The sequence below is a fragment of the Lates calcarifer genome, linkage group LG19, assembly GCF_001640805.2.
Source record: "Lates calcarifer isolate ASB-BC8 linkage group LG19, TLL_Latcal_v3, whole genome shotgun sequence".
In the NCBI taxonomy this organism is placed as follows: Eukaryota; Metazoa; Chordata; class Actinopteri; family Centropomidae; genus Lates; species Lates calcarifer.
In genome coordinates, this window is record NC_066851.1 from 10,600,940 (window position 1) to 10,623,723 (window position 22,784).

General features: G+C 42.8%; 1 protein-coding gene across 7 annotated transcripts in view; it reads right to left on the bottom strand.

Annotated features, from left to right (window-relative positions):
* esrrb (estrogen-related receptor beta) overlaps positions 1 to 22,784 on the bottom strand; it is a 47,058-nt gene that overhangs the window by 16,898 nt on the left and 7,376 nt on the right. For 3 of the 7 annotated variants that reach the window (XM_051078246.1, XM_051078245.1, XM_051078244.1), the window contains exons 2-3: positions 12,127 to 12,536; positions 5,947 to 6,072 (exon numbers count right to left, since the gene is read on the bottom strand). In XM_051078246.1, the coding sequence (XP_050934203.1) occupies positions 5,947 to 6,072; positions 12,127 to 12,523 (523 nt within the window). In that variant the 5' untranslated portion in view covers positions 12,524 to 12,536. Of the gene's footprint in view, positions 1 to 5,946; positions 6,073 to 12,126; positions 12,537 to 22,237; positions 22,307 to 22,784 lie in introns of all 7 variants that reach the window. The other 4 variants (XM_051078242.1, XM_018690266.2, XM_051078243.1 and 1 more) reach the window with 2 other exon arrangements.

Sequence of the window (22,784 nt, forward strand, 5' to 3'; positions counted from 1 at the left end):
GAAATGACACCTTCACACATTCTGTATAAGATCATGTATAAAAACTGCAGTGTGAGCAACCACACTGGTCTCTAGCTTGTATGTAAGCATTGTGAAAGGACTGCATGGGGGCATAAGTGCGTGTCTGTGTGTGTGAGCATGCACTCTGGTGTGTGTGTGTGTGTGCGCATATGTATGTGTGAATGTGTCAGAGGCGCGGCTGCCTTCCCATATGTGGTCCATGCCTGGCTGGTCTACTGTGACACAGCTGAGCCCAGAGCAGGTCTAAACATATGAATATTTAACGCAGGGTCAATGATCTCACAGACTGGCCTTCTAATTATTTAGCTTTTGGGGTGAGGCAGACTGCATACTAATTAGCTGCCAGCTACATGCTTCTTGTGTGCATGTGTGTGTGTGTGTGTGTGTGTGTCAGAGACAGAAAGAAAGAGGGGGAGAGCTCAGGTGTGTGGTCTTCGGGATCCAGAAAAAGAAACTTAACCAGCGTACAAGCAAAGACATAGTCCCACACACACTGTACAAAACATCCGCTGTCATATAGCAGATAGATAACTAGGTATTGCTTTCCCATAAAAGACCCTTATTTCACCCCTCTTTCACTGGAGTAGCACTGAGGCCTTATCACCCCCAGCCACACCTAGGGGGCCAGGTTCTGCACTGATACTGTAAATGTCAAACCAGCCTCATCATAACATAAGTTATTTATTATCTCATTATTTGATAAGAATGTTTCCATTTGGATGTCTTTTCTATTCTATTAATTTTCATCATAGTTAAAATATTTCATCTACACTGTTTTATTTATTTGATACCACCGGGCAGGTATTTGGTTGTTTAATGTAATTGTATGCAAACATTTATATCCTGAATCCCTATATGTGGGCCAGCATGTCACTGCAGCTGTACAGCCTAAATATCCCTGATATCTTAATCCTGTCAAGAGGGAGAATCCCTTCAATTTACCTTGTATGCATAATGTAACCCCCACCCAAACAAATTTAATACTAAAGGATGGAGGAGAAAAGGCTCAATGAAATGCTTGGTGGTGGTGGTGGAGGAGTTAATTTGTCAGCCTTCCACGTCCTCTGAGCGAACAACACCAGCAGCCCAGAGCACTTCCTTGATGATTTCATCACTTTATAACAGGGGAGGACAGTGTCAAACCTGGGCATTGTATGGCCACTGCAAATGAGCCTAATACAATTTGCCCATCAGCAAGAGCTCTTGGAGAGGATGAGTTTGGATGTGTCCCATGCATGGTGATTGGAGGTCGCTCGGTGAGGAAAAGGGGAAGGGAAAAAAAAAAAAATCAGATGATGAAAGTTGGAAACGGAGGCCTTTTATTTAACAAAGAGGAATTCAGCAGCGGATTTATGCAAAATATCCTCTTGATTTTCACCACTTATCTTACATGGCCACAGCCCTGCTCTCCCAAACTGAGTGGATTGGGGAGGGGTGACGGTGGGGGGGTCCAGTAAACTGTATTATCATGTAACAGTAGAATAGAGATTTCGTCTACTTATATAAATTATTTGATTCCCTAGAAACACAAATCTGATTAGGATTGTCTTTCAATTTCCTGACACTGACAACCCACTAACCTAATTACCCCCAATTCCCAACAGAGCCTCATCCTTCCCAGCAAGCACCAGGGAATCATCTGATGGCAACTACCTGTGCTTTACACACACGCAATGACAATTTCATTTTTATGTGTATCATATCAAGAAACAGATTTTTTTTCCCTGTGAAGGCATCTTGAGAATAGGCTTCAAACACCCTGCACTTAGTGCTTGGGTTTAAGTGTAAGTGCTGTTGAGACTGTGCTGTTACTACTGCAGGCATGGAAAAATTCTTCTCACTGTCAAACCTGATGTCACCACTTTCTACAGTTTCTTCCGGCTCTCCCAATGAGCTCGGTCTCTGCCAGGTGGCAGCGCTTCTGCTCTCCATGATCCTCTCTGCTGGTTGAGTCATGTGCCTGTGTCAGCCAGTGTAAAGCCAGTGATGAAGGTAGATGGGTGCCTCTTTTAATTAGAACAGTCCTGGCCATAATTAACAGATGCTGACAGGAATTAAAGCTTGGCACTAACCTGTCTCATTTTACTGTCCAACAGGGCCAGACACAGGCAGAGAGGAAGAGAGAGTGATTAAGAGCAGCTAGACGGATTCATTCACTCATGCTGTCAGACACTAAGTCCAGGACTTTATAGGGGCCTTTGTGAGGTTCATATGTCCCTTTGGTGGCACCCGAAGCTTTAAGTGGTCTGACTCTGGCCGGTGTGTTGTGCCTCCTCCAGAGTAAACAGTAGGTGTGTTATAAATGTGTGAAGAGAGCTGTGCGCCATTTCATCCAAAGTCATCTCACCGTTTTATGGCCCACTACACAGTGTAGCAAGGGTAGCAGCGGGTGAGCTCGGGTATCATCTCTTCAAAGCAGGGTGCTGGGGGAGAGGGCTTTTGGCCAAGGCGGCTGGCATTTGTGCACGGATTAGCCAAGGCCTCGGGGTGGGGGCTGGGGCCAGCTGACCTAGGGCTCTTCTTTCTCTCCAAAAACAATAATAATCCCCTTCCGAGCACACTCCTACAGAAGAGCCTGTCTTCACTCACTTTGTGTGGCCGGCCGTGGTAGGGGCCCTTATTTTGAGTCCCTCACCTGTTCTGGGTGTCTCTCCCTGGGGGAAAGTGTCAGGATGTCTGGGATGGTTGGCAATGCCAAGGGGGGCTTAGGCAGACCCTATTTTAGCTGGGAAAATCAGAAGGCCACATGGCAAGGCATGGTGAACCTTGCCTTTCAAGGAAGCCGCCCCGTTAAACTGCCGTCAGCACTATTTCAAAGAGCTCCTGTTGCCAGCTTTGCATGCTTGTGAGTGTGTTGCAGCATTTTTTATCACGAGTGGTGATGAGCGAGGGTAGCGGAAAAACTGTCAGTCCTTTGAGCACCCCTCCCCATCTGCTGCCATACTGACACCCTCGTCACATAGTCCATTTTCAGGTTAGCTACAATATCCCTAGTGAGCTGCCATCGCTGCTTGTATTGCTAATTGTTCTGAATTTAAGTATTGTGAAAAAAAATTTGAAGTGAAGTTTGCATCAGAAAATACTTCTATTATTTTCTTTGCTATTGCCATCAATACATAGCTGCTGTTGCAACTGCTGGAGACAACCTGCGACACAGGTGGACATTTACATGTCTAGTATTTCATGGACTATACGTGTGAGCGCAGTGTGGTTTGTGTGTATGTTCTGTATGTTGTGTATGTGACTACTATGGGGCTATTGTGGGATGTGGTTGTTCTTCGCATGCCAGTCCACTGAACAATGAGAGGTGTATTATATATCAGCACAAAACACACTTTGCTTCTTTGTTCAGCAAATGTGTGTGACTGTCACCATGTTCTCTTACAATAAAGCAGGATACTTCCTACCTTTACACTGAGCACTGTTACACTTTGCGGACAATGGAACAAAAAGCTATTGTCTTTGGTCAATGCCGCAGATGAGTAGATAAAAATATAGATGTAACCTCATGAAAAAAAAAGTACTTTTTTTACTTACTTTTTACTTTTTTTCCTTTCACTTGTGTGTGTGTTCATGTATGTGAAGGCATCTGTGTGTGGGTGAGCGAGAGAGAAAGGAAGTGAGTGCAGAGAGCAACTGCCACTGAACGATGTCAATGTAATCTCTCAATAGTATCTTGTCTTCTCTCTTGCTCTAAGCTCTGATCCGTTTCCATTGATCAGAGGAAAAACCTGTTGCCCCTGACATCTGATTCTTCTATTGATCACTTCCTCCTTTATACAGTCAAGGGAAAGTACAGCGACTCAACACACGGTTTACGCAGGTCTCCTGTAATTAGACTGCTGATCTTCAGGGACCATTTTCCCTATGCCTCTCCCCACACTTTGAGATATGAACTTATTGATTGTAATTTTGGTGCCTGATCAGTAGATGATAAAATCTTCTGAATTTTGATTAAGAGAGTATAAACAAAAATAAAAAGCAGAAATATACAACCTTCATTTCTTGTGAAGATGTCTAATATTGCTATTTTTTCAGAGACAGTGATGGATTTAGACTTGTGTTTCGTTGGGGGGCAGCACTGTACTTTGTTGGAGCTGTAAAGTTATAATTAGGTGATTTTCCATTGAGATACAATGTGACCTTTCTGCAGTAATGAAAGTAAGTGGCAACCTCAGTCACATGAGCGGTGGCCACCTCCACACCCTGGGCCTGAGCATAGCGTTGAGCCGACGGCTTCGTAGAGCTTACAGTGGACACAGACCATGTGTCTCTCTTTCCATTTCATCCTGGTGACACTTTAAAGCGCTGGGCCTCAAGGCAGAGCTGACGTTAAACTGCACCTCACATCTCTCTGAGTTTTACAATTTTGATTGTGAGAGAAATCAGTTATTTGAGAAGAATTTATGGCAACACCTGCACACTACTTCAATCAGTCTGTGACAGTGGTTGCAGTGGTTGGTGATGACAGCCGCTATGTAAAAGAGGAGGGTCATTCTTATTCTGGGAATGTGCTGAATACACAGAAGTGTGCATTAGAACCTGAGGCTTAGCCGAAGTCTGCATATTTGAGTTTTACACTCTTTTTACTCCTGACCTGACACTGGTCATTCATTTATAGCCACGGCTACATATTTTTGTAGTCTCTTATTCTCCAAGATGATATATTGGCATAAATTTTTCATCAGATAGTAATGCGATTACTCTGTCTTTCTGGCACTGAGGCTTTATCTGGCTGCATGCAGTCCAGAGGATTCTGTTACTGTGTGGAGATCCATACAGGCTATGACTCTGGCTTCAGGTGGCGACTGGATATATATGCATCTATAAATCCCACTGTCCAATGAATAATGGGAGGAATAATGGCGGAATATATATACTCTACAGAGTCTGACAGAGAATTTAGAAGTGTAAGGTTTTTACAGAATTTCATTTGTCATTAGATCTTCTATCTGGTAGTATTTATACCACTGTATAACCATGAGGGACAATCACACTTAGCACAACAGAAATGCTACGTGACACACACTCATCAGCACTTGAAGAAAGGACAATAAAAAAAAGAATAAAAAACAAGAACACGTTTCCTTACAGAATCCCAGAGCTGCTCCCACGGGAGGCTTGAATAAATATAACACCGCCACTTCACCCCTAAGCCACATATCTTTCATTATTCATCTGTCTGGCCTTTTTGGAGCAACCAACAAGTGAGACAGGGATACAGAGAGACAGAGAGAGAAGCAGGTGAGAACGCATTCACTAATGCAATGGGGTAAGAGAGTACGGATAGGTGCCTCCCCCCGGAAGAGTAGCCAAGCCTCAGGGTCTCAGGGGGCTCAGTTGGTGGTGATAGGGAGGGGAGGGGGAGAGAGAAACCCAGCCAGACAAATCCATCGGAAGCATGTTTAATTGTCACTGAATTCCCTGCTGGCGTGACTTTAAAAAACCATCCACAGGAAGAGAGCTGAGATGTTCGGAAAACATTTAGTGGATCAATATGCCGGGGAGAGCTGAGACTGTGTGTGCTCAGGGACCCGGCCTGAGCCTTTCCAGGCAGAATACTGTTACATTTCTATTACTCAGACGGTGGGATCAACCTATTCAGCATATTTCTGTCCCCAGCTCAACTGCACATTATTTACTGCTGTGTAGGTAAGGGGAGGACAGGGGGGCTGGGAACTGTTGTCTAGGCCAGCCAGTTGTGTGCATCTCTCACTCTGGGGTGGTAGAAGAAAAATACAGCAGGACTTAAAGGAAACAACTATCATGAGAGCAAGTGTGTGATATTGTAATGCTCCATTGGCAGATCCCTTAACAGATCAATGGTAGTTGCATTTTTGCATAAATGTGTTTTTATACCAGAAATACGTACTTAGTATTTTATGTGTATCTTGTGGGGTGCAAGAAGAATAAAAATGTTCTTACTCTTCTTACCTTCTTTGAGCATCCCCACTTTGAGGCATTTCATGAAGCGACAAGCCTGACATGATTTGCGTCTTCGTTTTGTGATCTCACACTCATTTGTGGCGGGACAGCTGTATTCTATGTTACCTGAGGAGAAGAAGAAGAGGAAAAACAGGTTAGTGCCAGCAAAGCCAATTAAGGCCTAAAGCATTACAATTCAAAGTAAACTGTTGTGGAAATATTAAAATAATGGGTACTATATGAGATAGAGGCCATTTCACCAAGCACTAAAGAGAAGCCAATGCTAAATTGGGCACTGCTACTGATGTAATAAACACCCGTGTGCACTCTCTGCTATCAGATGGTCTATAATAAATCATCTTTTGCTAACCAGGCATGGGCACTTGTTAATCATACAGATTCCTTAAGAATTCATTTGTGTAGAGCGCAGGTGGCTCAGGTGTCCTCCAGTGAGTACAGTACCTTCCAGCACTGGGGGCCACAGCAGGGGGAGAAAGCTGGGGTAAGAGGTAAAGGGTGGGGGTGGGAGGGGTGGAGGCAAAGCTACAATAGTCCTTCAGGACCCATCAGTAGACGCCACCCTGGTCCAACACTAAATTGGCGTCATTAATTCTGTGCATGTCCCCTCCGGGCCCCGGGCGCAGGCCGAGTCCCCCTGCACTCAGAGGGGCCTGCCACTGCCTCAATAGCAGGCTAGAGAGCCAGACACGCTGCCCCTGACCACTTTACATAATACTGCAGCAGACCCAAACCTGTTGTTACCACTGTTGCCATTGTTGACTATTTACATAGTGTACAGGCAAGAGGCCTTATGCATTATTCAACTGCAGCGTCTGATTCCAGGACGGAGCAATGAAAAAGAGTTTCATTGCTACACAATAAAAGAGTCGGTTCTGCTCTACTCTAGCATTAGCAACAGAAAGGGCAGGATATGAGAGGCAATTCCTCCGCTTCTGTCTGATTCCCTACATTTTACTGTATTCAGGGGGTTTCAATAAAGGGTTTCAGCGTAATAGTTGCTTCAGCACAGGAATCTGAATTATCCTCATTTTGAGTGGGCTTTCAGCTTTAAAGCTTTTGACATTGATATCTTTCTAAACTTTTCTTTTAACCTAGGGTTTATGTCTTTGCCAGTATAGTACAGAAATAGATTACTGAATGACATAAAAATGTAATTTAATCACAATAATTCCCAAAATACAGCTTTCTTCATCCACTGAGAAGCGTGCAAGTAAACAATATCTCAGTAAATATATTTTCTGGTCAGACTAGTAAATACACACATGCAGCATCCCTCTTTAACAGAGCAAGCATCGTTACATTTATCTGACAGACAGAAGACACATTAGGATTGCTGCTCCACAGCTCTGACCCTCACTCCATATTCCTGTACAGAGAAACAGTGAAGGCTGTGTAATATTCCACTGGCGTTCCTCCACTAGCCCTCCAACACCCTTTGACAACTTATGCAATTATGTTAACATTATTGGACAGATCAAGTGGAGGGTCCCAAGATGTTATAAATAATTAGAAATTCCTCCTTATATCTGGGTTAGAAATCATTATGCTAATTCTCCTCATCTCTTTGGGATTGTGGTAAATAAAGGTGTGAGGGAAGCGGCTGATGAGCTTTGATTGTCTTTCCTCTGTCTGTTTTCTCTGTTGTCATAGCAGAACCAGACCATAATAATCCTACCCATTTCCCCTATGCTGGGAGGAGGCAATCAGTGCCACCCTACGCTGGAATCAATTCATAGAGGTCTTTTTGGTTTGTGTTCACATTATGCACTAACCAATCAGTAATTTGCTGAGATGTAAAGCCCTAAATACATTAAAAGAAAACATGGATTTTGATTGCGGAAAAAAAAAAAAATTACTTCATTATATCATTGCTAAAACTCAGATTGCCACCACACGTGCATGCTATGCAGCAGGTTTGCTTGCACGTCCCAGCGTCGGCACAGTTGACCCTGTGTGTCCCTGAGCACGCTTTGTTTATGGAGGTATTTTTCTCTCCTCCTCCCCTCCCTTCCCTTTCACAGGGGTGCCAGGGACATGTGCACAAACCACACCTGGCGGCTAACTAAGAGAGTTAGCCCTTCGATATCACACGCTACCGAAACAAAAACAAACACACACCACTGTGCTGCTGTGTCCACCTGTCCTGTCAAGCCCCCTGTTCGTCTGATGTTCTGTCAGAGGGGGCTTCTCATAGCTCAATGCAGAGTGATGGGTGGATTAACTAATTTTTCAACTCTATATTTGGTTTATATTTAGGAGAGGGAGTGTTTCAGTATCAGTATACATACAGTAAGTCCCACCTCATAACATGCCGAAAGCCTCTTGGCTGAAGACAATAAGATGTGACCTCCCTTGGCCTGTTGTTTTTAGTTTTAGAAAAAAGCTAAATCAACCCTAGCCCTCAAGAAATATTAACACTATAGGCACAAACTATGATCCAAATCTAAACAAAAGCTGGCAAAAACCTTAAACACAAAACTGGTACTGCTATGACACCTAAACTGATTGCAGGATTTTTAAGACACTTAAGAGCAGCTAAATTTAAGCTACTGTAACATCTGATGCTGTTAAATGTTTGTTTGCATCAGTGATGTTTGTAACCAAAGCAATAACAAGCCTATAATTTCAATTATGTTCAGTCATCATTATGTCAAACTTTTAATTTATACTCTGCTAAATATGACTGCATTTTACATGGTTCTTAGCCCTTAAATGTAATTGTTAAAGTTGTAGCTATAGTTATTTAGATTTACGTATTTAACTATCTTTAACAGGTGCACATTTTTGTGAACAGATTAGATATTATTATTGTATAATGTAGTCATTCTTTTTTGTATCTCTTGTCTCTTTCTTGTATTTATGAGTATGAATGATATTGTTTGTAACTGTCCTTAGCTATTGTCTCACTTGCCTCACATTTACCCCAAAGGGATAAAACATTTTTCTTGACTCCAACTAAACTGACTGAAGTGAAGTGAAGTGAAGTGAAGTGAAGTGAAGTGAACTGAATATAACTGTCCTTGTGACTCTGACCAGGATAAGCAGATTTAGAAACTATCTATGTACTGAAGCAACACAGCCTTTGAACAGTGTCTAAATAAAGAGACACATACAGTAAGTACTGATTTAAAAAGGGATTTCTGGTTTTAGATTCTAAAGTTGCATTTAAAGGGGTGGATTTATAAAACCTTTTACAACAATCTTTCCATTCAGAAATGATGTCTGGAAATCCTGGCTTGTAGAGTAATGATATGGTGAGTTTCACTCTCAGAAATGAAGCATACTGGCAGGAACCCCTTTAACCTGAGGGCCATTCTCAGGTTTATCTGTCTTTAGAGAGGTTATGGTATGGTTACCAATAACATTACAGAGTGAAGGGAGAAGAAAAAGATTTCCCTCCTTCTTCTCTTGATAAGTATCTGTCTCAATCTATTTTATGGCTTTTCAGGACCCATGCCAGGGCACAGAGGGGAAAGTCAGGTCTTGTAAGTAAATTACAGTAAAATGGCAGGTATTTCTCATCAAAATCTAAACTGACTTTTACAGGCTTACTGTCAAGGTCTATTACTTCATATAAAAGCGGGCCACTGAGTTCAGTTGGTTTTTCAAGCAATTTTACACTTGGGTTCAAAATGGGAAGAAAACACGGTTCAATAAGAGATTTATGTTTTTGATTGGTGGGGCACATGAGGTGCAGGGATGGGGGGATGATTAGGGAGCAATGAGAAAAGGGGTGGTTCTGGGATGGATGGAGATCCAGGTTGACATTAATTTGGGGCCAGGCCTTGACTAATGTAACTATCTCCACATAAGAGTTCAAGGGGCTTTTCACTAGATGACCAGGTGACAGAAGATGGATTTTCCATGTGCTTTTGTTGAAAAGGTATAGGCACAAGCTGAAGAAGTGCAGGCCAGAAGGGGAAGTGAGGCAAAGATAACAAAGATTACTCAGTGAATAAATGCCTAAATGTGTATGTGTATGTGTGTGCATGTGTTTATGTGAGTAAGTCAAAAAAGTTTAAATACCAAAGAAGTAAAAGACTACATATTAATATCTCAAAAAACAACTATAAATTTCCTATTTAGAATTAGTTCCTATATCAAAAGGAAACACACAGAGTTACACAAGGTGAGCACAAGGTGATAAAGAAACTGTCATGTACATGGTTAACATTAACTTAGCTCAGTTTGCCCTAAGTGCTATAGAACAATGTGATAAAGGGCTGGAAAAGACAGCTCCTTTGTTTTCTTCTCATTAGAGAGGGCCGTCTCACACTCCACCCTTGACTGCCTCGTTATTCCTTTAATTAATCAGTTCTCATCAACGGCACACTCTCATTCTTTCAAGGGCTCTACATCCCGCTATTTACCGCCTCCATTTTCCTCCAGCAATCCTGCATGTGTTTCTTTTATCATTTCGGAAGGCTCTCACCTCCCCCAAAAAAGTCCCTGCGTCCTCCTGCCTTCTCTGCCTGGGACCCCTGTCTGATTATTATGCCATTAAGCCTCTCCTCCTCTCCTCTGAAAGAGCAGCAGGGTCCCTCTCCAATCTAAAGAAGTCCTGGGTTTTTTTTCCCTCCTTTCCCTGAAATTACCCGGCGACGCGTGCCTGAGTTTCTAATTGGCATGCCTGTCCCTAGAGACGGCCCCCTCCCTTCTTCCTAATGAAAAGCCTCGGCCTTAATTACACTTTCCAAACGCTGATTGTTATTGACAAAACTCCTGTGGCTCGGACAAACGACGGCAGATTAGCTCCATTACAGGCAGCCCTCCAAGAAGAGAAAGAGAGGGATTTCAAATCGACAATGCAAAGTGAGGGGGGAAAAAAAAGAGGAGCTTTCATTTTTTTTCCATGTACCTTCCTCTTAATTGTTTGGGCCATTGCTCCACTTAAGACGCCTCTTTCTTCCCCGATGCCTCTTTTCTGTTCCATTGTGTTGCCGTCAGTGTACTTTTAGTGAGGGGACAAAAGCCCAGTTATGTTACTTGAGAGAAAATGTTCATCTTTTGTCAATAGACAGGATTGCTGATGGCAGCATGGGTAAACAGGAGGATTTGGCCTAATGCTTTTGTTTGCCTGAAAAAGGTACATAGACTGTCTAAAGCTGATATGGCTGTAAGGTCCAAAATCAACACCTAACGTCAAGACAGACAGCCTGCTCTCCATATAATGCCTGCAATCATGTGTTGATTAAAATTTACTGAAAGCAATGGATAAAAGATATTTGACTCATTCAGTTTAAATATCAAATTCCTATTTTTCTTCCACCCATAATCATCTCATTTCACCATAACCTAACCCTTTGGCTCATTTTACCTATTCTATTTAGTTTTTCCACTGCATGTATTCCACTACTAAGCCGACAGAGCTTAGACATGGGCAGCTGTGCCTGTTGTGCAGATTTTTTTTTTTTCCAGGCTCAACAATATCTCCGTCTTCCTGATTAATCTGGAGCAGAGCGCACAGTTTCACAGAGGGGGGCCTTTCATTGCCTCTCTAATGAGAAGCTGTGATACATCATGCCTTGTAGATAGCCAATCGCACCCTAGTCTCCAGGCACGTACGCACACACACACAACACAAAACAGGACAGGAATAATAAAGCACATTCTCTGAGCCCCCCAAGGCATCTGGGCAAACAGCCCCTACACTCCACCAAATTTGACCTCTGAGTGATGATGTCATGTCCACCATACACCACCAACCATGACAGATGATGCCATCATAATCTCAGTAGTAGTCATGTCAAATTATTTCTCTGGTTTCTGTTTTTATTTACATCAGAAAAAAATAAACTCTTTAAATGCACTGTTATTTGATAAAGACTAAATAAGTTTATCTGTTTTAAATGTTCTCCTTTGAAAGTAGTAAAATACTGCACATTGGAATAAAATGAAAAAAAAACAAAACAAAAAAAAAAAAACAAACGATCTTTTTTTATGGAGGCTGCTGGTCTCAGGAGGTACAGAGAACATCTTCCACACTCCAGTGATTTTTTTTTACATAGTGAATCGCTTGGACTGAGTATGTTTCAGTGTTGTTGTGAGGCCAAAGGTGTCTTGTATGGAAGGTGTTTTTGTGTCTGGTGATGCAGCGACATGGGATGAAATAACTGGTATTGAGTGTTTGTTCGGGGGGAGGTGAGAGGAGAAAAATACCTTGTATTGTCCTTTTAAAAAAGGCTTTGCAGGCCTCACAAGAGGCCACCCCATAGTGATACCCCGAGGCTATATCTCCACAGACCAGGCACAGCCTCTTGGGGAGGGAGTTCAACATGTATTCGCACTTTATGGACGAGTCCTCCATGATGGTACTGGAGCAGTCGTCATAGCGCTTGCGGCAGGTGCCAGCCCCGAGCCCGCTGGGGGTGAACATAGGTGGAGAGTCCAGGCCGTTGGAGTGGCTATTCATAGCATTGACATAGCCACCACTGGCGTCTGAGTTGCCACTGGGGCTGTGGTGGCTGACCGTGTCGATGACTGAGGAGGGACTGGATGGCTCCGTCTTGATGTAGGACCCGCAACTGGAGGGTAGATGCCGGTCATCGGCAGCCATTCTATTCAGCAGCCTGGGGGAGGGATGGGGTGAGACAGGTAGGAGAGGGGGTGTTGATGGGGAAGGGAGGAGGAGAAGAGAAGATGATTGGCACAAGTCTTTGAAGGGTGGAAATGAATCTCATCTACCAGTGTTAATCTAAACAGTAAAATGCTTGATTGACATTAAGTACAAAATATAATGACTGTGGCAGTTAACAACAATTACAACACAAATTCTCTTTTTCTTTATCTAGACATCATGTAGAAATTTCCAGAGTTAATGAACCTATAGGACGGGAGTCAGAAAAGATGGGAGATGATGTAACATATCAGATAAATCACATTTAAATGTACTGCATATCCTCTATTTTCATGTTCTGCTTTTTAAGTCTTTCCGATTTTCTGTTCCTAACCTTCCCTATAAACCAGTGAACCGGGGGGAGGATCCTACTGTAAGTGCCTCATTAGCCACACACCACGGCAGCTGCGAAAGTGCTTCAGTGTACAAATACACACAACTACAGCATGCACATCCACACACAGTTGCGTACAATAAAAACACACTGGCAGAGAGAAAGCAGAGTGAAAGAGAATGAGAGACAGGGATAGAAAGAAGAGAGAGAGAGCACTTAACACACAAGTGCACACGCAAACGCAAACACAACACACACACACACACACACACACAAGTGCATACACACAAAGAGCACATCAAGACGGGGCATCTCCATAGTTTAGAGAGCAGAGCGGACCTTGGCTTGTCTCCTTGAGTCAGCAGTCAACCAAAAGGAAACATGATGGCAAGATATTGACTTTTTCACTGTCTGCCTAATAACTGTATTTTGGAGTACATGCAATCTGATGCTGTAACGTGTGCAGACTAAAGTGCAGCCTTTTGGCTGCGGCCACAAAATGCACTCTGAAGCCTTCCTTGCCCATATAATCTATTTCAGTCCTGCACTATAACCTTTAACTTGAAATTGCATGGGGGAAAACGACAGGCGAAAAAACGTAGCCTGGACGTGTTTGACTCATTTTTCTGTCCACAAATAGAGTGAACTGAGGAGGTGGACTGGTGGAGGAGATGGATAACTCAATGTAGTGAGGATGCCTTGTAGACATAGTGACCTCTTAGGGTCAAGGCGAGGTCACACACTTACATACACACACACCCCTTTGCATTAGGTACCAGGGAAGGGGTGAAAGGTCACCTGCACTTGCCTGCATTAACAAAATTGAGCCTTGCATGGCTTATGCAAATTCAGACACGGGGGCTCCTGGTGAGTGGCAGCTAGACAGCCCAAGTTGTGCCTTAGCACATTAGTTCCATTAGCATATTGCCAACTAATGGTAATGTTTACATATTTGACATGTCAGTTTACTGTCAGCTCAGAGATACGGGGGTGTTCCCCACTGGGCTCTATCTGCTTGATTGGACGATAGCTGTCTGTCTCAGAGTGCTTCAGAAGGAAACAGGGAATGTGAGAGGCCTCCAATGTGTCCCCTATCGGTCGGCCGGACTGCCTCTTGCTCTCTGAGGCTGATTTAATTGTGAGGGTGTGTGACGGAGGGGTTCGGGCCCGGGGGTCAGTGGGTCAACCTTATTTTCTCACCCTCTCTTCCAGGGCCCGTGGAGATGGGGGTCAGCGTGTCAAATTAAATCTCATTCCCGGGTTTCCCTCCCTGCTGTCATGTATATTCATCGGAGCTCCAGGTGCCTACCACTTCTGGAAATTCACAAAAAGGTTAACTGCTAAAATAAATAATAAAAAATGCCCCCTGTTAAAACCATTGACCTTGTGGAATAAGCCCTTTGCTTCAGCACTCCTGGAATTCTTCTTTCAATATAAAGCCTCCACTATATAAAATTGATACACAACTACCATTCTGTGGGAGAAAATGCTGTGCAATACAGTTATTCTAAATTTAAACAAAGCATGAAATATTTTCATATTATGGCAATGTGGGAGTTTATTCAGATTTGCCGTTTTAAAAATTATCCTCTTGTACTCTTAAACGTCCTTGCAGACAGAAATTGAAAAAGTGAATCCATTTCATGCGTCTCTAAAATAGAACTTGCCGCTCTTGATAATGAATGCAGATTGCATCCCCATAAATTAATGCACGGCTCTGTGTTCATCTGCTTTATGTTCTCTGTTTCAGATGGATATGTGCACCTGTGCGATAGGGCACCTGCACTTGGCTTATTAAAGGCTATATATTAAAACGCAGGAGCACAAGATGGCTCCATTTAGCTTTTATTTCACAAATTCAGAGTAAGCTTAACCCTGGTTCAAAGGCCATCTTCAGGGTGACACTTAGCATAATTGCATAAGTGTCTTAACTGTTTCCCCTCCAGCTCAATGTGGTCATTTATAATAAATGCGTTGGCTAGAATCCCCTTAACTCATTCTGCTATGACATATTATACCACTGCTATGCTTGTGTTTTTAACAAGCCTGCATATATTGATTAATGATACTGAGGGAATACTAACCACTTGAACCTGGCGTATTAATCAAATAGTCTAAAATATTTCTATAAATATTCGTAATCTCTTATGGGACAGGTCCAATTTAAATCTATAAATACCATTGTATGGGAAAATGAATTATGAACATTAAATAGTTTGACAGCAGCAATAGTCCTGATAAATAATTCAATATGTGGGGCAGGTGCTAATTAGCTTGTGTGCTACACAGAGAGCAGACAGGAAAGGGTCTGCTGAACTAACTGAGACTTGATGCTATAAAATCTATAGTTCTGTCTTACTTCCTTCCTCAAGGTAAGAGCATTTCAAATTCTGCTGCCTCGCTGCCCAAAGGAGCAGCGCTCGTCTAAGATACAGTATCTCTCTCTCTCTCTCTTTTACTTTCCCTCTGTTCCTCCTCCTTTTGTTCCCTTTGTACCGATCAAAATTCATGCTGAGTAGCGGGTTATGGGCCCACAAACGCACACTGCACAGTTTGGTTTTAATCTGATTCCAACTGGCCCTCCTAACAGCATTTCAGATCCCTAATATCATTCCACTGGTGCTGCTGTGACCAGGATTAGCTGGCCTAATGATCTGGCAGCTCGTCTCACACTCGCTGTTCCTCGACTTCCAAGAGGAGAACCGACAAGCTTTCGTTCCCTCACGTCTCAACACCTCCCTCGCCTGCAAGCGAAACTCTGAACATAGGATGACACTGTTGTAAGAAGGCAGAACATCCAGGATCTAATTGAGCCAATTTGTAAGTATTCCTGCTGAGAGCTTCCTGCTCACTTACAGGATATAGACGTCTTCTGCTGTTCTCTGGGTGACTACAGCTCTCTCCCTGTTTCATGTGTAAATCACAACCGTTCAGTGCAAACCTGTGCTAGAGGCTCAGAACGGTGAGTAAATTCCTGATGTCCTTTTCACTCTCAAGGCCACCAGATGCCAAAAACACCATTTTATAACATTTGCTAACCTCATCCTCGAGTGTCACATCCCTGCTACCTGATCAGACTGGGTAAGTGGAGGGGGAAAGGGTGGGTGGTGGGGGTTGGGGTTGACATCTGCAGGCAGGGTGACGGTGATATCAGATGCCCCAGTAGGGGCAGATCTGTCTGGAAGGCCCCAGGCGATGTGGCCTGATAAGCCACTGGCCCCAGAGTCAGCGCTGGTGGGACGAACTCAATTAGCTCCTGACAGACCTTCCTCTCAGCCCGGCTCAGCCTCGCCGCCACAGCCAGAACCCACTGGCAGCTGCCACGCTGACCTCTCCTCCAGGGGCCACTGCCACCTCTTACCGCTCCGACACACAGCCAGGGACTCATATTTGGGGAGAGCGGAGGCCATGCTGAAATTCTGCACAGCCCCGCTAAAGTTGCAGTAATACATACTGAAGCTTGTATGAGCACACACCACCACCAAGGGTGCGTGGTGTGTGTTCTCGTGGGGGAAAATGTAAATGAAAAAGGACTGGGGCTCAGGGAGGGGTTGGGGTGGCCCTTGGGAGAAAGGAAGGGAATGGAGATTCCAAAACACACTTAGCTGAAATATGGAGGACGCCTCTCTGTCTAACTGTTTCCAGGTTAATGACCATCAGGGGAATTGGGGGCCAAAAGACTCTTGGGGCAATGTGCGTGAGTGTGTGCGTCTGTACCAACGTTGCATGGGCTTATGTGATCATAGGTCTGAGCGTGTGTTTGTGTTGCAGACAGTGTATGAAAGATGGAAATATGGTAGGGAGAGGAGGGGGTTGGTTGACGGCTGTGGTTTGGTTGGAGGCAAGCCCGGCACTCCGTAGGGACCCATTCTAATCTACGAGGGAGAGGCCCCTAATTTTGGAGTTTCTCATTCATTAGTCCTGCTCTGGCAGAGAGAGGAGGGTGGACCTGAAGGGAGGGGAGGGGCCTCTTTATTAACAGATATGCCAGACACTCAGGAGAAGCTGACAGAGATTTATGATGTGCAGATCTATGGAGGCAAACAAAAGGGAAGTTGAGGAGACAGAAGAACAGGAAAAGAGAAAGTAAGCGATACATGAGGGGGGGGGGGGGGGGAGAGAGAGAGAGAGAGAGAGAGAGAAAGAGAAGAGACAGAGAGAATGGTGTTTATTGTACCAATGGAGAGCGAGGGCCCCGGATCAATAGTCCGTAGGCTAGGGGCTCGTGCAGGGTTACCACTGGGGGGACCATACTGCTCTGTGGCCTGGGCAATTAAGTTTTTCAGTCTCCAGCAGAGGATTATATTTAGCTGCTCCACAGCGATGTCACTGAAGTCTTTATAAAGCCATGAGCTCACTCCACTACAACAACATGAGCCCCATGCTCCAGCGGTACCACAAGATAGCACTGGCCAAGAAGCAGATCACATCTATTGATCCCCCCCTCCCGCTCCTTCCTGTTCTAGAGATGCTGCTGGCAGGAAAGAGAGGGCCTCTTGTGATACAGGCGCTGCTGTTTGTCTGATGTAAACTGTCTGGGCCGCGCTGGGCAGATCTAGTTCTTATAAGGGGCTGAGTTCAGGATGTTGAGAGAAGACAAATGGCTAATGATAGAGCTACTGTCAGTGGGGGATGTGAGAGAGTTGTCGTCTGTCTAAACGTCCTCACTACAGAATGTAAAGAGTTAACAATCTTCTACACAGACCCAGTGTGGAAGCTCCCAGCAGAACTGGAAAGCTCATCATACTATATGTAAAAAAGAAGTTCAGTGATAAGTCTAGCCTGCCGTGCAGTACACTTGGGATCAAATTTCTAATTCGGCCTTTTCATTAGAAAAGATTAGTTTCTATTACATCCATTATGTAGCGTGGCCATGGTATAATTTAACAACATAAATTTACATTTGACTCACGATAACTAGAAAAAGTTAATTATAGTCTAGTACTGGCAAAAACGGTTTCTGACTGTGGACATTTTGAATATTATAAGTCTCTTCCAAAGCTAGTCACCAGAAAACTGGCATGTGTAATGATATCAGACACAACCTGGTGTTGTGTGATATGTTACTGATACACTGGCACCAATATCACAGTACACTGAATACCAAGGCACAGGTGGATCCATCTTTTACTGCAGATGTTTTAACTCTAAAATGTTCTGTTTTCTCAACTTTCACTTTATAACTAACAACAAACAAAGTCAATAAGCATTATTTATTCTTGCTTAGCCATAAAACTTTATATGGCTAAGCAAATAAGTAAAGCAGCAAATTAAGTATATGTATGTGTTTGAATGTGTTTGAATCGTGTCTATTGTAAAATTATGCTCAGTTACACAGATTATCATAGATAAATGTTTACCAAGATATTGTTTTGCTACTCAACACAAACTAATATCTAGACGAGATCTTATACCAAATATTTAAGCCATCTCATTGAAAAGTAGTTTGAATTTTAAACTTGGTAATATGCCCCTGAATATTAACAGATCTGTCCAGCCAAAATTTGTATGAACACGTCATAAAAATTCTGTTTTGTGTTAGAAAAGCCTTTTAAGAGTAGGTTTTGTTTAACTGCCATAAATTATGTGGAAAGCCAGCAGATATCAACCACAGCACACCTCTCACGTCCTCTCAGTAGGGTTCCTTATGTAAAATAAAGAGGGAGGATTATAAAATATGAATGATGGAAACTTGAGGAAAAAAATTAAATATGAGTGGGAGTCGCTGCTCACTGTCTGGATATTTATGGAAACAAACTGTCACAGAAAAGAGATCCAAGAGACTGGTTCATTTGATCAGAAAGGTGAAGGATATTCCTGATTGTGTTGCCTGTGTTTTGCATTGTCTGTGCCCGCGTGTGTATCACAAACAGAGAGAAATATTATTATAAAGGGTTAAGGCTATTTAACACAGTCCAGTGTAAATCACAGGTTTAGACACAGTGACTGTGCGTACAGGGGGACGGAGACATAGAGCCATGCATGAAATTACTTCATTAATCTTCTTCTGATAGGCTGTCCTTGTTTAGGGGGGAACTCTACCTGCTTAAAACAAAGAGCCCAGCCTGCCTCCATAAATTATCCTCTTCATCAGAAGAAGAGCCAAATATAAACAGACAAACACACATGCAAGCACATGGACTCACACACACAAATATAAAAGGCTAAATTAACGGGCCAAAATTAGCAGGTTTATCAGGTGTCCGAGATAATTTCAACGCAATCAGATGTGTAAATATTTGTACAGGCTCACAGTCAGTGTGTAATCACGAACACATACAGTAGGTAAGTTTAAAGTGCATGATACAACATGATCGTTAAGTTAGAAAAATTTGACTTGATTTCTTACATTTAAAATGTTATTTTAAGCACACAATTCAAACAGCTCCAAAATGAATTGATGTCACTGAAAACACGACTGCTATGACTATGTCTGACATAGTCATGGCAATAGCCTCTAGCTTTTTACAGGCTCATCTCTACCAGCTGCCACACATTCCCCATAAATAGTGCTGGTAATAAAAAGGCGGGTGGGCCTAACTGATTTATACGGTAGTATCCACCACCACACCATTCAGGAATAATTAAACTTTGGGGATATTTCCTGAATTAATTCGTCTCCTTTGAGGGGGGAGGCAATCTAAACATACATGTCAGTGTTCACCATGTCTGGTGTCACCGGATGTACTGGGAGGAAGGGAGGGACTCTCCCAGTGGCAGGTTCAACAACCGGCCACTCAATGTGACCATTCGATTGCACTTAGTGCTGTAGGGGTGGGCTCATAAGGAGGTGTTTTAATGCAAACACGTTTTGTGACCAACAGGCAAATACACACATAGCACAAAGTCATATAATTTGAAGGCAAGCAAGCAAGCAGGAGAGCACACACACAGAGAGAGAGAGAGAGAGAGAGAGAGAGAGAGAGAGAGAGAGAGAGAGAGAGAGACTCCCCTTTAAACTAACAAATCTGTCAGACATCAGTTGTCAAATTATTGAATTACAAAAGTGAAGCTGTTAGAAAATATGTCTGAGAGAGTTTTTATGAGACATGAAACAAACATGGTTAGTCTCTAATGAACATTTTGTGTAATGGAGAATCAGAACCCAGGCTGAGTTGCTATGTCACTTTTTCACTTTCATATTTGAATTACTGAAAAATTTGGAGTGGAGCCAGATACATTTAAACATTTGGAACCAGTCAGGCACAGAAAAACACTGATCCTGACATAATGGTAAACATAGTAAACACAATGGTAAACACAAGTAATAAATAAATAAGGGTATAAAGTAAAAATATAGTGTTTTATATCATATTTTAATATCATATTGAACTACTGAGCATTGCTTATTCTGTGAGTTAGAGTTAGTTAACTGAAAGGCCCTTACAAAACTAATAAAACATATCTTTGCACTGCCAAATGTTTATTAACCATGTTTGGCTTTGAAAACCTCTCTCTGATTTCTAAGAAAAGGATTTCAAAGCACACAATTGAGTGTATGAGTCACCTAAAATTCCACATGAAAGAATTTTGTTATTTCTGTAACATGAGCGATGCATATTTGACATGGGTCAAGAGAAACAAATACGTCAATAGAAATAGCTGTTCATCAGTGGGAAACTAGGCCTATGATGGCTGGCTTTTTGCACACTGCTATGTTAATGGCTAGTTATTGGTCACATCTACTTCCCTTGGGCAAATCAGGGTTGAGCAACACTAGTACTGTCGCTCTCTCGAAGACACACCCATAACACTGCTAAGTGTGCACACTGCATTGGTCTTTTTAATTTAACAGTTTTCAACAGTTGATGATGCCTCACAGCTTTCTTTCAAAGCACAGACTGTGTGTTTTAACACACGAGTCTGAAATATTTCCAAAAAGTGGGATGATTAAAAAAAAAGTGCTCGATCTAAAAGCTGTGATGAGTGCAAGGCTCATCCAGGCCATGCAGAGAAGACTTGGTGAAGCTGTCAGTGGGAATCAGAGCTGCCACTGTGACGGACGGTTTCAATATTGATTTCATAAATAAACAAAGCTAACCATCGATCCTAATGTTATTTTGCATTTCAATTACTGCTCCGAAACATAACCTTCAAACAACTGGCCGCTCAATACCAATAGCCTTCACTGATAAACACCCATATAGTTACCCACCTTACATCACATTTTCTTACCAAGTGTGAATTAATGGACACAGAATATGCTTCAAAGAGTGTCAGAACTGTTGTGAGTTAGAGAAGATGTCATAAAAATGCTAATGGCTACAACTGTATGAAACATGACAAACTTTACTTCATAGCCAACTTTACTTTTAGTGTTCTCAGTCTGATATCTTCTTGTGACTAATTTACCACTCAACTGTAGTTTACAGTATTTTGTCAAGTGCATTACCAAGATAACAGCTTTTTCTTGACTCAGTTACTTTTCTCAACTTCTATAATCTATGGTATGTGTGTGTATGCATACGTTCATGCATACATGTGTGTGTAAATGAAGAGGAGCCCTTCAATGTAGAGCAACAGGAAGAAGTGCTGACGCACCGTGTCAGTGATAGCACTCTGCTGCCACAAGGGCATGAGAGCCCACGTAGGCTAGCATTATCCTTCTAGACTAATGGACCTGGTTATTTTTAAACAGATTCTCACACTGTGGTGGAAGTGTCCAAGGTTATAATGGACGAGGAATCAGGAGGGACGCGTGCGGTGACGGTTGGTGGTTTCTGTGCAGGTGGATGTGGTGAAATAGCCAAAGACGCATGGTAGCTAATCACTGAGAGGTGTAAAGGCCAAACATCAGATGGGGTCTCAAGAGACAGCATGTTATAATAAACATATATAATAATCTAAATTTGACTAATAATATAAAATACAGACTAATAATGAAAAAAATTATACAGAATACTTTCTGCAGTGAAATTTATGTTGTGTTAGTGGCAATATGACTAATTTAACACAGATTTTTAAATACAGAGCACTGGTTTCCACAAAAATAAATACCAAAAAGAATAGGTCAGGTTTTAAAACAGAACAAGTCGGGATACTGCATGCTTTTCTTATTCTTATTTCCCAATTTATTACCTGGGGAATAAATAAATCACCCAAGGGTGGGGTTTGATGTGGCATCTCAGCTAAAAGACAGCCTAGGTGGTAACAAGTATGAACCTGAATACCTCTGGAGCTACAGAATAGTGAACATCCAGAGAGTGTCAATATACTCTGCATCCCCATTTGGCCTGGAGAGGGACAACATGCTCCACCCTCCCCCCCTCTCAGCCTGAGCTGAGTGACATATTTACAGTGAAAGTAATGATACTAGATACCAGAAATGAGAGGGCTCCAGCGTGGCCAGTGGACTCAGGAATCTCTCTAATGAATTGGACAACAAAGCCCTGTTGGTACAAGGAAGAAGTATTTAGAATTGGGTGACAAATTTAATTTAAAAACATTAGGTTTGCTTTAAAAGGCACACATCCCGACACCTCCTAAAAGCTCTGGGAGATGAGGAGTGTGGGAGTGGGACAGGTGGGTCGGCCGGTCAGCTGGGCTGGACACTACAGCTACAGAGGCCACCAGCTCCTGGCTCATAGCGGGGTGGCCATTCTCGGCCAGGAGCCTCTTCTGGTAATGTATTCTGAAACCAAATTACCGTAAGCTGATCCCATCTGGATAGTGTCTGTGCACGGCTGCTTTGGTTACCCACCACTGCCTCTAGCCTGCGATAGCATCTCCATGAAGACAGCAAAAATCTGATTAACCCAATAACAATGAAACACTTGGTCAAAGAGCAAAGAGCTTTTAACTTAAGATACACTAATGCAATTCCCTCGCCTTGTTTTCTGAAACCTAATAAGAATCAAGCGGACGGAC